This window comes from Hermetia illucens, chromosome 3 (genome assembly GCF_905115235.1).
Source record: "Hermetia illucens chromosome 3, iHerIll2.2.curated.20191125, whole genome shotgun sequence".
Taxonomy (NCBI): Eukaryota; Metazoa; Arthropoda; class Insecta; order Diptera; family Stratiomyidae; genus Hermetia; species Hermetia illucens.
The window spans coordinates 175,549,190-175,566,880 of NC_051851.1; the positions used below are offsets into that span (position 1 = coordinate 175,549,190).

The following is a 17,691-nucleotide window of genomic DNA, read 5'->3' on the forward strand; positions in this document are numbered from 1 at the left end:
ACGTTGAAGCAGGTAGTGCGTCATGGAGGTTTTGCATTCTTATGATTTCAATTGAAGGGTTTTAAGGAAAAAATCTTGTTTTTGCTTTAAACCAAACAAGATACCAAGAAGAATTTAGAAGTGTAGAAGTGGCGCCCAACGTGGGTTTGAGATGCTAGATGGCTTTGTGAAGGTACAGCTCTTTTAATTACAAGGGCACGGGTGATGTCAAGTATACATTTGTTAGCAAAATCGAATTTCCTGGACGTTCGTCTTCAACGGTCCTATCACCCCAGCGACCGACCCTGCTAAAAGTTCACCCCGCCTATTCGCCAGGGACATCAGGCCACATCGCATGTAGGTATCTGCTTGATTCTGACACCGACTTATGTGTGTTCCCTCGGTCAAAGTCCAAAAACCAACCCCCAAAGGTCCATCTACGAGTTATCTGTGTCAAATGGCACTATCGCCAGCACTGACAGCTCAGAAACCCGCCCTGTCAACCTGTGTCTATGACGTGACTTTACGTGGAATTTTCGCTTAGCGGACGTAGAGCAGTCCATCATTGGCTATGATTTTCTTGTCATTATGGTCTCATGGTCGATCTAGAGGATGATCAGTTGATCGATAAGTGAACCTTGCTTTCATCGAAGGGTAAGGTAGTGAAATGATCAACTCCAATTTTTAAGATAGTCTCGGCTGACCCCCAGTACCACTAACTACTAGGGCAGTATCTGGAAATTATGTATCCCTATTGGTGACAACCAAAATTGTGGCACAAAACGAAACATATTTCAACTTCATCAGAATGATCTGTAGCCTACAAGGTTCGCTGTCTCGCCCAGCAGTGGTGAAGCTTGATCCGGGTTATGCAGCGCTGCTCAGACGTTTTAACGGTTCATCGACGAAGTGCTGCTGCGCAATCTCTGCCTTACTTGTATAGACGTCTATACTTATATAAACACCTTAAGATCATTTTTGAGTGCCTCCAGAAATATGGTATCATCTTGAATCCTTCAAAGTGCAAGGTTGCTTAGGACTTAGCCGAGAAATACCACCATGAAGCAGTATCGCCTCATCGGGGGCATAGGTAGCCGTCACCAAGACTTCCCCGAAAACCAAGATAACCAAATAACTACGCCATTTCGTCGATATGCTCAACTCTTGCAGGAAGTGGATTGCCCACGTAGGTACAACCCAAGCTCTGTTCACCGATCTGTTCAAGAGCAACGTTAAAGGTATGGCGCCCGCAGTTTGCACGCCGGAGAGCGGAGAGTGATCCTTCTAGCGCTGGAACCCGCATATACCCACGTGTCGATGTCCTTCTTGGCATTACTTGCGGCGCATCCAACCTCGCGATAGGAGCCCTACTGGGGCAGATAAAGAGTAACTCCTGGGAACCAACAAGTTTTTTTCAGCCAAGTTAATGGTGCGGAGAAAAATTACAACTCATGCGTGGATTTAGAGCTTTCATCGACCACAAGCCCTTCGGCGAACGCAGGAGAATGCCTCACCATGCCAACCGATATCAAACACGCAGCTGGCAGAGACAATACCGTCGCCGAAGCAGTTTCACGCGTCGAAACTGTGAGGATCTTGATTGGCTGTGAGGCTCCTGCGAAATCAGAATGCACCGACTCTTAAGCAGCTTAAACAGCTTCTGCGTGATGAATTTGGACTTCAGTTAGGACTTAAGTAAGTATTTGGCGTAATCATCGAAGTCCCATTGTTGCCCTGTCAAGCCTAAATCAAAGCCACTTCACGTCATCGTCAGCATGTTTCGGAGGGAAACGATATTGTCTTACATACGTGGACCGAATCTCGCGGAAGCGAAAACAGTTGTTTGATTTTCTTATGAGGACTAGTTTTGCCGCTTTCCAAGCCCCATATTACCACTGACCACGACCAGCACTGACGATACGACACGGTCAGCGTACGTCGTTTGCTTCCTGTACTCGTGAAAAACGCGCTGAGGATGCCATACGATGGCCCGTATGAGGTCGCAAGTAGAACCGGCAAGACCTTCGTGCTAAAATTCCGAGGTCGAGTGCTCACGATTTCGGTCCATAGGTTTAAGTCAGCGTACTTGTTCACCGAGAGTAATAGAGCGAAGGTGCCGAGATCTGCCCGCGAACAACGAACAGATACTACCAGCTAGTGAGCAGCAGCCAATCCAAGCAGATGACTACTGAAGGAAAGGAAGTGTATCTCACAAGAAAAATGTGGAAATCTGAAGCAAAGTGGCACCTCGGAAAAGTAGAGATGGGAGGAAGGTAAGACCAGAGGTAATCATAATCTCCGAACGTGGTGAAGGGCCATTCGCTAATATGCTCAAAAGAGTAAATACAAACCCCCCAATTCCCCAATTGGGTAGATAATCTTAGCCCCATTAGCGAGTCCAAAAATTTTTATCTGTTTTTCTTAATGTTGAAGCTACAGAAATCCAAGGATGCAACCGCAGATAAATTCTAGAACTAAACTAGAAATTCCCTAGGATACTAAACTAACATCAGAGCTAGCAAGTCGGAGATTACTATAGTTTGCAAGGATATGGATGAGATCACCACGAAGAAGGGGGCTCGTGAGGCCATGGAAAAGAAGTTCGACCTTATCGGACTACAAATCGGCATCATAAGTCTACCAGACACTGTTGTCAGTGGGGAAAGTAAGCATCGACTGGGTTATGTGTCGGCTTAGGGAGTAAGTGGTACTGAAGCGATGTCTTTGCTTCGGTCAGTTCGAATGACAGGTTGAAGCAAAGCAGGAGAAGTGGAGTGCAAGTCCACATCAGCAAAAACATTGGAGCTGACCCCAGGGTTCTGCATTAGGTCACCTGCTGTGAAAGGTCGGGTATAATGAGGTGCTTGTTCGTCCCATTTCAGAAGAGGCTTCGATTGTTGAATTTGTGGATTATCTAGATGTAATTGTTAGAGTACGGCAGCCAGACGATTTGGAGGTCTACATGACGGAGACCGTGAGAACAATGAAGTCCATAGCTTAGTGTTCGGGATAATCCTGGCAGATGAGAAAACGGAAGTGGTCTTAATAACGAATAAAGAAGGACAATGTGAAAGTTGGTGGACATTCCGCTGTCTCGAAGGCGGCTGTAAAGTACCTTTGGGTGATAACTGGCGCCAAACTGAGCTTTACGGAACACTTAGAACGTATTACCGTGGTACTTGCAAAAATGGTGCCCAATATTGGTGGACCGAAAAACTATCAGAGATTGCTTCTTGCCGGAATGGTCCAATCCATTTTGCTTCACGCGCGACCCGTGTGGGTGGAGACGCTTGTAAACTCCCAGAGGAGGACACCGGTGAATTTAATTTACCGGCTGATGCCCTTGAGGGTTTCCAGAACTTTTAGAACCACATCCAATGAAGCAATATTGGTGGTCGTGACTATGATCCGAGTGGACGTTCTGGCGAAATAAATGAGTGTATTGTATCATGGAAAAGGTGGAACCAGTTTGATATGCTGCTAAGAAGAAAAGGGGTGGGAAAAGTCGGCGGAGCTGAGGAAATGAGCACCGAAATAGAGAAAACTGCAGCGCGTGGAACTTAGGGTAAGGTCTCTGCGAAGTAGAAGGGTTGCGAAGCTACCCCAGTACCTGATAAGGAAGTCCAGATGGGTGATGTCGCGGAGGGCATCCTGCTCAAGATCGGAGCATCGTCTGAGACTGTCACTATGGTGAGTAGTATGATCGCTTTATAGTACAGCAAGTAAGGTAAGACCAAAGAGCTGTCAAAGCCCCAGCACGGGCCCCGAAATTGGGATCCTGTACTATTATTTATGACGTTAACTGTTATAGCCGCGTTGACCAGTTAATGCAGCAGATACATGAGAAACATCTCGCCGACGACATGTCGTTTTAACCATAAAGTTGCTGACTGTAAGGTAAAAAATCACGTGTGCACTGCACAGCGTAATCCGGGGTATTTCCACCTGGGCATATGATCAATCGATATTGTGCTCCGTTACAGGTAGCTAGGATTAATGAGTGCCGCGGCGCTCATATTGCTCCAGTTGAATTGCGCTATAGAGACTTCTGTGATGCACGATCTCGACCAGCACTTGCGCGAGCCCAACATAAGCAAGGGAGGGTCTACCACATATGCAAAGAGAAACGAAGCTACATTGTTGGCATTAAAGTGAAGGTGATAGTATTCGGTTGATATATTTCGGAGATCAGAGCCTTCGGTATCAATTGTTGATCGCACTGAACGGAGGGGGAGGAATTCTTCCCATGAAATGTTGCGAGGGCGAGTAGAGCAGGGTTAGGCTCAGGTCTTGGAAGTCAATTGGCTGGGATGGGTTGACTGGTGAGATGTAAAAAGCCTTCTCGCTGACCATCCCATCTCATACCCAGTACCTTTATGAGCGTTGCGCACAGGAGGACTATTTCCCGGCATTCTGGGAGACTGCTAGGCTCGTTTTCCTCCTGAAGTCGCCAGAGAAGAATAGGAGTAACCCACGGAAGGATGAGGTCGTTTCTCCTCTTCCTGACCTTTGGCAAGAGATGATCATGGTCCAGCTATTGAGAGTGAAAACATCCCATCTGATATTGGGAAGTCAGTATGGCTTCCGAACTGGCAGATCCTACGACGACGTTCTATGTCCTTGGAATCTTTGTAGATTTTAAAGGCGCTTTTGACTACCTAAGTTGATCATCTGTGTTGAGAGCTATTTTCATAGTAGGAAAGCAGCCGTTCAAGGTGTCAACGAGGGTGTGTGGTTTAATGTGGGGTGCGGCTTACTTCACTGTTTGAATGCGTTGCTTACGCGGATTATCTCGATATTCTTTTTTCGGGAAACAGCCGACTTCAGCTTGAGTAGCGCCTTACTGAGTACGCGTGGCCTCTTAAATTCGATGTCGCGGTGTCAATTAATGTTGCTGAAGGACAACCTATGTCGTTCGCCTCTAGTTAAGTTGAATGGACGAGATTCAAAATGCCGACAAAAAGTGGTATGCTTGGGAGTCACCATCGCGGAACATATCCACTTGTACTGTACCTGATAGAGCTCAGGACGCGTTTAATCAAAAAGGGTGTGTATGTTCCGCCGTGTGATAAGGTGTGAATAGGCTCTAAACAGGAAAGCATCTAGACCTAAGTATATGCGTCTTCCTTGCATGTTCTACGAACGCTTCCCCTCTGAGTTTGTGATGATGGTGAAGGGCAGGGAACTGCTCTATGAATGTCAGGGAATCGCGTTGTCAGCTTGTTTTTTTTATATTAGGTTTTCCTCTTTTTGACTTGAAGGTAGTCCGTGCCACGGTCTACAGGATCAGAAGGAAGAAAACCTTTGCTTCAAATGGATTAAGTTAGTGCTGATTAGGTGGAGGAGTTAGGACCTCTTCCGGTTAAAAGGTTGTTAGATGAGATTGCAACGTCTAAGTGGAAGCTTAGATTGAACAAAGGTGGGGAAGGTCGGCTCACATAGGGATACGTTAAAAGTATGTCTGACAGAGGAAGTTTTGTCGTAGACTTCGGATTCGAAATAAGCTTCCTCCTGACGAGGCATGGAAGCTTGAATGAGTTTCTCTACTCATTGAACCTTGATTGGAGCTAGGGTTATGTTCTGTGCGGGGCAGATTCCGAGGACTTGTTTCATGTCCTTTTTGGGTTGTGATATCTCTAATCTAGACAACGTGTCCGCCCACGAAGTCAACTAGTGCCCTACTAGCATTGATACGCTTTGATGAGCTAATGCATATTTTCACTGGTATTGCTAGTTGACTTGTGGAGAGATGCTCATGCTCAATATTAAGGTATGGCTTGAGCGAAAAAACTTCCGCACTGCTTGGTTCCTTACGGAGCGCAGTGGTTGCTACGGGCGTCACTTTTGGTTGAATGATTCTCCATATTATCCTGGATGCGCTGACATGTGATGTTTTATTGCCCAAAGTTTGGAATGGAGAGAAGGAATCTGAAGCAAGTGCTCGCAAGGAACGTGAGCTCGGAAAATATAGTTACGAGGATGATAAGGGCGAAGGTTGAAGGCAACGAAAAAGGATAATAATGGCAAATTTGGTTTACAATTCTCCAACCTCCTATGGCTTACATGTCAATCTTTCGTTGGCGTCTTCTTGGACCTGTTCATCACATATCATCACCAATCTGGCATGACACTCTGAACGCAAAAGCCCCCCCCCCCCAAGATTACAGTGCCGCATATCCTTTTTCCGTTTCGGTTCACTACAATCCTTAATTTTCCAAGCGTTTCCCTAGAAACCTATCTTTTTTCCAACAACCACCTCTATGCTTTGCCTAGTTCATTCACCACTTTTGTGGGGACGAAGGATTCGAGTATGTGGAATTCCGACTTCCTGATCAACTATTTCCTATTCATCTCCATTCTAACTGGGACATAGTCATGAACTGCGTTCTATTTGTGAAAAAAACTGTAAACAAAAAAAGGACTAGACTCAGGGATTCCTATTGAAACTTATCTGTGAATGAATATACTCATAAAGTCTACCCACCTCCTCTGCCACCAGCACATTCAAGTTTCCTTCAAAAACTTCCTGCATGGCTGTCGCCGTTGTATCTTCTTTGTTGACGTAGTCATTCCCATTGTTGCCAATGAGATTCTGAGTCCTTGTTGCATCCGTTTTGGTGCCGTGTCTGAAACTCCTATTGTTCAATTGATTCAAGTTATTATAAAGTGTTTCAGTGGGTCTTCCGGGAACGAAACTGCCGGGAGCGCTCCTCTGATTGAGATTATCCTGATTTTGATTTAAGTTCTGATGGAGCAGATTCAGATTCTGTCGATGGTTTTGATTCAGCGTCAGATGGTTCTGGTTCAGATTTTGATTTTTTGCGTACTTGAGAGCGTGATTGTAGTTGATTGTTGCCGACGACAGCATTAAATTCACGTTGTCATCGGGCTTGATCAATTCCCCGGTGGTGAAAGTGTTGGAGGATTCAGAGCGATTATCGTTATCGTTGCCGTTGTCGTTACCATTCAGATTCCTCAAGTGTGATGAATAGTTGGTGATTGTTGAACTCTCGCGCAAGGCTCTTGTTCCTGTTGTCGATGATGTCAGCGTCAACGAAGGGGATGACGATGATATTGTTGAATTCACTGTTGCTATTTGTGCCGACTCGGATAATGTGTTGGCGTTAATGATGCCATTATTGTTCACAGGCTGGAGGTAGGCAACGGGCGCCTGATGCTGCTGACGATGATGGGGGATCCGCATTTTGAACTCCTGCAATGAAAGACAAAACCGGCAATTGAACAAAAGATGCTTTTAATTACGTCGCTTTTACATGTGATAAAAGACGATACCGTAGCCGTAATTTATGGGAACAGGAAGCCTGAAATTAAATCAGATTGCTGTTTTGATTTCGAGGAAGCTTCCTTTGTTTCGTGGAACCCAAGGTGGATGCCTCTTGCTGGCAGTCGAGCGTGAAGTAATTTGAGACGTCTAATGACTACGTACGACGACTCGGGCAATTATAAGGCTTCCTAATGGAAAGGCTGGGAGTTGGGTAAGACATGCGTCCAGGTATGTTAATGACATTGGAGAATGGCATTATGGAGTCGTTCGGCTGTATAATGGTGTGAGAGGACATGTGTAAGCAATTTTATGGAATGAAATCAATTATTCAACTACATTCTGGCGATATTCTGCGAGGATGCTAAAATTACGCAGAGGACTCTCATCAGGAGGAGTGGAGCTAACAAATTTATTCATAGATGGGAGCTGGGATGAATAATTTCAAGCGAAAATTAATGAGCTGGAAATCTGGTGTAAGTCGGGACCGATTTCCAAGAAACTATTTTAGAAACGCCGTTTTACTGATGTCCTTGTAAGGATATTAATGGAATCCTCGTGAAGACCAAAAATAGCCTCTCGAGAATCTTTAACAACTTCTCTCAGTATTCGGCTTATCTAGTGCCATCATTTCTTATTCAAAATCTTGAGTCCTTGCCAGGATCCCTTCATTCCTACAACTCACGATTTCAATTCAACTTTCAAACAATTGCACTCCCATAATTTACCCCATTTTTTTCTCTCTCGCTAAATAGTAGAAAATCCTACAAAAGATTCTCTATTGCTTCAACGGATATTTCTCATCGTCTCCACTTCATTTTCTAACAATTCCTTCATACAGTCGACAGTTGAGAAAAGTAGAAAAAACTCCAGCTTCCACTCAGGATTTACTTCCATTTTATAAATACCATCTTGAAGCCGGAAAAACAAGTGAAATGCCCAGGAAATGGCTAGAAAAATATCATTAAGTGTACAAGGAATTTTCACAAACAATGAGAAGATTAGTTCTGTAATTAGTTTTCCGAACGTAAACTAGGACAATTCTCTGGCTCTTGTGGTACGAACTACCCCATAAACACAGATTCTGCAAGGATTCGAAGGATTATATGAGTCAAGGATTGAGGAAAGTAGGATTTAGTGTAATACAAAAGCAGACTCTCCGTTCGGGCTCGATATGAAGTCATTTCTCCTGATAAATTGCATGACTATAGTTCATAGTCAGCCTGGGAGCTTTTGTGGACTTAGATGGTCCAATAAGGATATTGTTCGAGTCTAAATGATGACTAAACTGTGGTGGTAGAGGAGTCAAACTCCGGCAGAAGTGCTGACTTAGCCGAAGCTGGAGGATGAAATACTTTTTTAATTTATGGAAATAGTTGTTCGTCTCAAGGATTCAGCAAACACAAAGTTTCATTTAGTCTCCAATAAAGTTTTCAGCCCTCACAATAAATCGAGTTGATTCCATAAAGTTTGAAAAATGAAACCAAGGATATTGTGTGAGTTCAGCTCAACTCTCAGCTCTCAACCCCCATTTGATGCTGCCGACTAGAATCCTTCCCCCTTTTGTGTGCCCTCCCTTAAAAAATTCGTCCTTTCATGAAGCTGTGAAGAGACCGCAAGCTGGGAATCAAATTAACAACAAATAAATCGTTTTCTTTTTGCTTCCCATAATTTCCGATTTATTAGACACAGGAATAATGGTATTTCCCCCGCGTTGGTGCTAGGCTCCAAAGACATTGTCTGGCAAAGTCGCCTTTTCGACGACAACTTTTTTTTTCCTCCGTCGGCACTCATCCTTTCACTCCTCGAAGTCGGCATGCCTAGACCATAACGAAGCTCTTCGGTATCCAAAAATCATTTCTTTCTTGCCGTTGGTTGAGCTGACTTTATTTCCATTTTTGCCTCCAGGAAGAGTCATCTCTCTTTCGTTCTAATACTTTTCTCGTCCTTTTTTGGTCGATGCCAGTCGGCTAAAGTTTTGAGTCAATGAATGAACGGATGACAGAGGTCGTGATATATTTCAACACTTTAGGAATGGAACGTGTCGGTAGTGCAATAAGGTCACGAATTGTAATCAGACGAAGTAATATCATTTGCACAAAAGGCGACGAAGAATGGTTTAGACTGCGAACTAATTGGATTTTGAGTAGAAGGACATAGCAAATGTGGACTGGTGGCTGGAGAGAGGGAAGGACATGGTCTGGTTGATGGCAGTCTTGAGGCAGCTACGCGACTCGAATATGTTTTAAGATAAGACAAAATGCTAATGGAAAAGCGAGTTGGACCAAGATAAGATTAATGCTTGAAGGATGCAAAATTGATGATGGTCATAGTCACCAGAGGCAGGATTAATTTCGCCGATAAGGAATTGCTCACAGGGGATTGCCATGCCGCGTTGGAACCCACGGAATTGGCGTTATGGAGGAAACTACTTTAAATGGCATGTTTTGGAGGATGAAGCCTTTATCTTGCAGTTAAATGGGCGGCGAAAGTGAGACCGTCAGTGGTAAGAGAGGGGGGGGGGGATTTGAACGTTGCACAACCGGAGTCTGAGTGCACCAGTTTGATGACAACATCAGGCCTTTGTAAGGATAAGGTAGTAAAATCTTCAAGCCAGTTAGATTGCAAAACGTAATTGCCACTAACGTTTTGTTCTAGGGCAGAGGCATCTCTTCAGGTGCTACCCCAGCTCTGTCCTGGGAGCCGCGTGACCGAAACTTCCAACAGTTTTAAGTCGCTCCTTTCTACATAATCACAAAGAGGGTGCTAGTTATATTCAACCAAAAGCCGCCAATAGTTTAAGCTCACGCTAGGCCGAATGTATTTCTTTCCTTCAGGGTAAGCCTAAAATGAGAAGTCTGTCGACCAATCGAAGTGAGAGTGGGTTGTTCTCCATGTGGTCCGGCCCAATATCAAGTATATGTGTACTTAGGGTCTTTCTTTTTCATTCAGCTTTTGTCCCGTTCACAAGCGGGATCAGTTCATCGTGATCGGTTTCGCTATTTGGTTCTATCAAATGGTTGATCTGTATGCAATCGCTAGGCTTTTGGTCGCTTACTATCGACGTCGATGTTCAGACCAATCTTGGCAAGTCAATTCTCATTAACGCGAATTACCTGACTATACCATCGACGGCGCCTCTCTTGCAGTTTTTTACGATCGAGAAAAATTGAGCCTTGACTGGGCTTAAACCATTTGCGGTTTTATGTTGGATTTACCTAGTGTACGTTGTCTGACTTTAAATGGAACTAGAGGTCGCAAAAAAGTGCTCAAGGGACTAACCTTCTTCATCGTATTATAGGCAATGCATATTGTAAGCTATTCAGGGTCTGACAGTTTAGTTCGTCATTGGCCAATGATCCGTGCAGATGGCAGTGTTCTTGTAAACATTTACAAATCTTTGACTCATAAGCCTCAGGGTCTCGGTTTTGTTGTAGGAGGGCTAAATTTCTCTGGACTTAGTTCAGGTCTACAATCAATAACCGAGAAACAGTGTGAGTAGATTCCCGTCCTTACCACAGTCGGCGGAATACACACTGCACACGCCGGTGAACATTCAAAAGAGGAATCTTTTTGGGCCAGCTTGTCAGTCCACTTGTTTCCTTCTATATTCCTGAAATAGGGAACCTAGAAGATAAGGCGCTTACGCGAACTGATTAGACTCTTCAGTTGGTCTAAGGCCACTTGACTGGTATTCAAAATAACCATACTTCCTTTATGAGTCGAATCACGCCTTTCCTGCCGGTAGGGCTCGCGTGTCACTAGTATCATTGCTGGCAAATGTTGTGAGTATCTAAGGAAACCCGATGCAGTTGTTGCAGATCAGCACCAAAAATTTGATGTCCGATGCGTCCATAGGCGGTGCTCCGTGGATTCCGATTCCCCATTACTGGATATACACGTATCATCTTGGAGAATTGCTATCTGAACATATGCCTAGTGAATTATGGCCTATCAGAATGCCCACAATACCTCTGCTTTTCAACAGGATAAACCTTACATTATGTTTGTTTGGTTCTGACAGGAAAAGTTTGCTGTGTTTAAGCATTAAGGCTCAACCACTTGCTATTATGGAAAGTTTGTTCCCAGTTTTTGCTAGCAGCATTAGCCAAAGCTGCCGACACCCCTATTACTGGTTCCGATTCGGGCATGGGAGAAACTGAGCCCTCTTTTGCTAACGCATCCGAGATTTCATTTCCCTCTCCACCACAATGACCCAGTACCCAGAGTAGTTTCACTGCATTGAATCTAGAAACAGAGATTTTATTCGAGCGGTAGACTCCTGCTCCAGAACTCTGTTCTGCCTCTCTTTCTTCTACCAAAGACGATGTATGGTGATAGCACCCCTCCTTGAGGCCAGCCTATCGCCGCTTCCGTTGTTAGGTAGCGAACAACACCCACTTCAGTACACAGCAATCTCTGCGTTAGCATAGTGTAGATCCACTTTATTAGATTTTCATTAGCGCCATACTCTCTGGCGGCATCAGAGATCTTTTGGAAGAGCGCACAGGCAGAAGCACCTTCAATGTTGAAGAACTCACCCTTCAGACGCTCAACCAGTCTCTCCAGACATTTCAGCAAAATGTCAAAATTATGTCAAACTGATTTTCCTGAAGTTCTTTGGATTTCCCAGGCTGCGGTATAAAGACTACCTTAACCTTCTGCCAAGAGGAAGGCACGTAACTCAAAGCAAGACATCCACGAAAGATATTTCCTAGAAGTGGCTCAATGTGCTCTGTACCCTCCTTTAGCATAGCTAAGTAGATGCCATCCATGCCAGGTGCTTGGAAGTGTTTAAATGAAAGTATAGCAGCTTTAGCCTTGTCATTAGTAACAATCGCTCTCGCAGTGTCCCTATTCTCCTTGGAACGCCTTCGTGTTGAAAGGTTTACAGAAACCGCCAGTTCTCTTGCTCCCACTTCTGAGACCTGTCCTCCCGGGTAGTTTACTTCCAGGAGAGTCTTTATAGATTCAACTCAGGAGTTCATGAAAGTACCATCCGGTATTCTAAGAGGGTCCAACTTGGCCGACTTATCCTTATTAAGGACTCTACACAGCCTGGAAGTCCCCCTTTCACCTTCCACTTCCTCACAGTATGCCATAAAAGATTATCGTTTCGAAAGGTGTGGAAACGATTGGTAAGGTGCATGCAATATCTGCTTCGGAAGAAGGCGTTCAATCGAGAAGAAAAGCAGCAGATCGAACGGGACCTTCGTGAATAGAAGTAAAAGCTGAGGCTGGAATAGGAATGGACCGATTGGCTAACCACCTGGGACGTACGAACTTATCTGCTGTTGAGAGCTCGGAGGAACCGTAAGTGAGTGTTCCGGATTCAGAGGTTCTCCAGGAGCTAGATTTGACAATTAGGGCAATGTTAAAACAAGGAATAAAACAGCATAGGAACAGCGACAACGTGCGGAATAAAACCCGAATGAGGCTGTTCACTATCCGTACCAAGGTTTAAGCTAGAGATCTCCCAACGTTAAATTTGCTGTTGCACTTTGGGAAACAGGTCCTAAAGTGTACGGTTGCAGTATGTAACTCCAGTATCATAATTCCTGGAGTCTAACAGCTTTGGATGACACACGGGGTATTTGATGGGGGGTCAAACAGAAAAAAGTACCACAATATGTTGAGGGTATCTGTTGGGCAAGACTGCATAGTTTCCGCAGTGCACACATACGCGCGGTTCTTTGAAGGCTGTTATTATGAATCTTGCTATTCTCCCTACTGAAAGCAGGTAAGGCTAAGGATCGGACGAACTGCGATCGCTTGTATCTATGGAACCATTTTTAAGTTAGCTTCCCATTGAGCATAATACCACAAAACTGTGATGATGAAGTCAGATGTCAGGTTTTAGTACTGAATAGCTTCGGGGTAGTTCTGGGTGGATTGATGCTATGTTTACATTTAGCAGCTAGGACTTATATTGCGAAGAACTTCCTCGAAATTTTCATTGATAACGTGAGAAGGTATCCCTGATACCTATGTCAATACATAGATGGTATACGCTGCTATTCTCATTCAGCACAAGCCCTTAAGATTTCATCGGTGACTATTAGCCAGAGTATTGGAGTACGGGAGTGACATCCTTGGTTAAGTGACTGTCCCTTTGCTATGGTTGGATTATCCTTCTTCTTAGCATAGATACTATCCTCTATGCAACACGCCCCTCCAACGCTATTCTGATTGGAGCCTCTTGGATGGCTTTGGGGATCTTTGAGCAGTAGTCCATGAATGAAAGTTTAGAAAAAGTCTAAGGTTTCCCAATAAAGAAGGTAAGACTGACTCAGTTCACGACCGCCCGTCTTCCTGGTGAATATTATTTATTCGTGTTTCCAGCGTGGTATAGACCTGAGTACACCACAACTTCGGCAGATCTTCAACAGCTGCGGAACATCTTGCTGCTTTTGAAGCATAATTGGCATATTCTGGGCTCAGGGAACTATATGGTAAGATGCTGCTTATTCTTTCTTTCGAGAGAACAGACCCAATGCTTTCTGGCGACCGGTCTTCAGTCAACTTACGACAGTCCTTCTATAGCTGCCCATGTTTGTGCTCATACCAGATATCAAAGGTCCCAAAGGTCATCTCTCTGTCTGAGAGAAGTCTGCATGTAAGGAGATTAAATGGTCCCATCTGCTCTGAATAAATGTGGTCAAGCTAATAACAGAAGTTTTTTTAGGAAACACAACCCATGGTGGAAATACACTCGCTGAATTTCCACCCCATTGCAAGCCCATTGTTCCAGAATTTATTGCTGGAATACTTAAATCAACTGAGGAAGGCGGGAAATTCGGAGCAGTCTGCATCTAGAAAAGGCGCAGAGGGGGCAGTGTTCGAGGAAGTAAGAACGAAAGCGAAGCAAGTGCAAAGAAGATCGTAGCGGGGTTACGGGAATAGCGAGTGTGGGACCAAAACGGTTTCAAGTTACCCCGGATAAGCGCGGTCTCAATGGTCAACATCGGATCGAGATGACCGTTAGAAGCCGAAACCTCTTTCGTTATGCTATGCATGCTTCTTGCGGATGCTATTATGGATCCCCGTGGTGAACCAAACTAGGTAAAAACGCGGACAAGTAGGAGAAGAAAGTACATAATAGGCGAGGAGATCAGATGGGATATTGTAAAAGGTGCTAAGAGCTTGATCGTACTTTGAGCTAGATAATACGTGATACCAGCTGATTGACACTAAGGTTGAATTGGGACCGTAAAAGTTGGCTTTGCGTAAGTCGAACTAAGCATTTTTACGGGTACGTTTGGTAATTTTGAACAAAACAGCTCCACTTCATAGCCAGAAGGGAAGAGTGGTAGAGGTTTTTGGAAAGGATTGGAAGGCCAGGATGATGATAACAGTGGGGCATGGGTCCCGGTAGAGGTAGAAAGGGAAAGGAAGGAAATTGATAGTAAAAAAAACTAAGTTGGGTTGTTTCACTGTCCGACAAACTGTCAAACAGTTCTTCGTACAGCTGAGAAGGGTAAGGGCAAGGGACGTGTACACAACGTAAAATGAACGGGCGGTAGTTAGACGGGAGATACGTAGAGCAACACAATCATAAGGAAAGCCAGAGGCGGAGAATATGTGTTCGGCGCGGAGTGAACCTTTGATTGCAATTAGGACCTATTGCCAGCGGGCTTACGTGAAAAAGTTCCATCCCTGTCACAATGCAAAATGGAGTACGGTTCGGTTAGATCGGAGTTCATTATATTATCGTCCAGCCAGGTTTTAGAGATACAAATAGGATGGTGTTGTGGATCCACCGTGGTTAAGTTGAGGGTCCATCAACTTGGCAGAAGAAAATGAAGCAGTTGCTTCAGTAGTAGCAGTAGATATAGTTGATACCACAGGCAAAGGGATGCCAAGCGACTGCGACACCAATGAATTAGCCTCAACGGTGCGCTGAATGGCTGCCAAAGTCCTAGACAATTTATTAAGAAGCTTCTTCTGGCAGGTGCTTCAGCAATATCTATTCGAATCTCCAACAGAAACGCAGTGACAGTAAATTGGAGAGGATGCCATATGAAAGTAGCGACTATATGCTATAATAAATAACATACTCAGCAGTTACAATACCAAAGTTGAGGTAGACTCCTATGATTTTTGGTAGTTCACGTGACATCGGCAGAGCTATAATGCTATAAGGTAAACAGTGATAGGAACTGTATTAACGTGATGGACCAAATATTATATGGAAGTACTGGAGGGCAAGCCATCTTTGGTAGGCTGTTATAATGTATAGGTTTAAAATAAAAACCAAGGACCAAGATCCATCAACTGGTGGGATGTGAAATTCGAAAGATGACTCTAACTTAGAGTTTATCTAATCCTTGGAATTTCTCTTGGAGGTATCTCTCTATGAACCCAAATCACTAACTTAGGAGAACTCATGTATAGAGGCGCAATACCCTGAAGAAGAAGGGTGTTTCACCAATGTTGGTTAGGCAATTTCTTCAACGGAGACGTTCCGGTTTTCCTCCAAGAGCTCCTTTATTGAGTAGACATTTTCTTCATCAGATTTTTTACACTTTCCCGTATCAATGCAGTTATAGATCTGTAACTACTATGAGTAATGGTTAGAGATGGACTACGCGGATATATAATCATTGTCGATTTAAACGTCAATAATCATGGTCCACAATTGCAATGCGTGGGTTCTAGAATGCTGGAGCGGAACGATGAATGCCAGGGAATATATCTGGAATTATTATTGGAATTGGATGTGGTACAAAAGAATGTCAGGAGCACAAATAGTTACTGTGGAAGAGGCACTGATTTTTTTTTTTTGTGCGTACACGGAGGTGGAAAATCTTAGAAAGACACGTCCGCCGCAGCTCCGCCGCCCGAACGGCGGAACAACAGCGGGCGCGTGTGGGATTCACACCCACTAAAAACCACCCCCGGTCTCTCCAGCCCCAGCCCCCGCGGGACCACCATTGAGGTATTAGTTCGCGGGGTAGGTTTGCTCTTAGGCACTCATCCTTCTCCTATTTGCAGCTTTCCTCCTTCTTTGTTCTTTCAGCAACTCCTCCAGCATTTGGATGATTGCGGAGCTAACCGCAAGCCACTTCTCCTCGGACTCCAGCATCTCAGTAACCAAGCTCTCCGGGGTCCCGCTCCTGCCCAGCACCTGGTTTAAGTTCTCTCCATCGCAAATCGTGGGCAGTGAAACATCACATGCTCTGGATCCTCCGGTATGCCACCGCATCTGGGACAGTTCGGAGAATCATCCAACCCAAAGCGATGCAGATATTGCCTGTAGCAACCACCGCGTCCCGTGAGGAACTGGGTAATGTGGTAGTTGGGCTCCCTATGTTTTCGCTCAAGCCACACCTTAATGTTGGGGATGAACCTGTGCGTCCACCGACCTTTCGTAGACTCGTCCCATCTGCGTTGCCAGAGATCATGCGACCCTGACCTTGCCGAATTTCTACGCTGTGCATGCCCTTCCATACGTCTTATACTGTACAGGATGCTCATTTCTTTGGCCAGAATGTCAACCGGGATCATGCCTGCCACCACCAATAGTGCCTCATCTGATGTGGTTCTAAAAGCACTGCAAACCCTCAAAGCCATCCGCCGGTAAACCGAGTTCACCTGCTTCCGGCATGCATACTCTAGGTGCTCCCTAAAACTCAATTTGGTGTCAATTATTACCCCCAGGTATTTGATAGCCGGCTTTGATACGACCGTATGTCCACCGACCTCCACTTTCAGAGTGTTGTTTTTCCTGGGGTTCGTTATTAAGACCGCTTCCGTTTTCGCGTCCGCCAAGGTCAGCCCGGCCTTTTCTAGCCAGGACTTTACCGCTCTCACTGTTTCCGTTGCGTAAACCTCCACATCTTCTGGGTGTTTTGCTTCAACAACCACAGCTAGGTCATCAGCAAAGCCGACAATCGTAGTCCCCACTGGGACGGGAAGAGCAAGCACCCCATTATACATGATATTCCACAACAGGGGACCAACTACGGATCGCTGTGGTACCCCGGCTGTGACAATGTACTCTTTGGGGCCCTCATCCGTCCCATACCAGAGAGTCCTCTCTGAGAGGTAGTTTTCCACCAAATTCGCTAAGTATCCGGGGACACCTATGTCAGCCAACGCCCCTTTAATTCTATTCCAGTTGGCCGACTTAGGGTCATATAGCAAACAAAAGAAAACATGAGATTTGACTCGGGTTAGGCTTAAGCTATTTGCGGTTTTATGTTGCAATTAGTGTTCATTGACTCGGTTTAAACAGATCCAGCGGTCGCAAAAAAGTGCTCCGGGGTCTAGCCTTCTTTATCGTATTATAGGCAATGCATATTGTAAGCTATTCTGGGTCTGACAGTTTAGATCTTCATTGGCCAATGATCCGTGCAGATGGCAGTGTTCTTGTGAGCATTTACAAATCTCTGATTCATAAGCCTCAGGGTCTCGGTTTTGTTGTAGGA

The 17,691-nt window shown here is 44.9% G+C and overlaps 1 protein-coding gene across 4 annotated transcripts in view; it reads right to left on the bottom strand.

Annotated features, from left to right (window-relative positions):
* LOC119650585 (uncharacterized protein DDB_G0284459) overlaps positions 1–17,691 on the bottom strand; it is a 268,771-nt gene that overhangs the window by 127,141 nt on the left and 123,939 nt on the right. For all 4 annotated transcript variants that reach the window (XR_005249340.1, XM_038053419.1, XM_038053418.1 and 1 more), the window contains one exon: positions 6,464–7,192. Coding sequence is in view for 3 of the 4 variants with exons in the window: in XM_038053419.1 (XP_037909347.1) it covers positions 6,464–7,183 (720 nt within the window). In the remaining variant the exon portion in view is untranslated. The remainder of the gene's footprint in view (positions 1–6,463; positions 7,193–17,691) is intronic.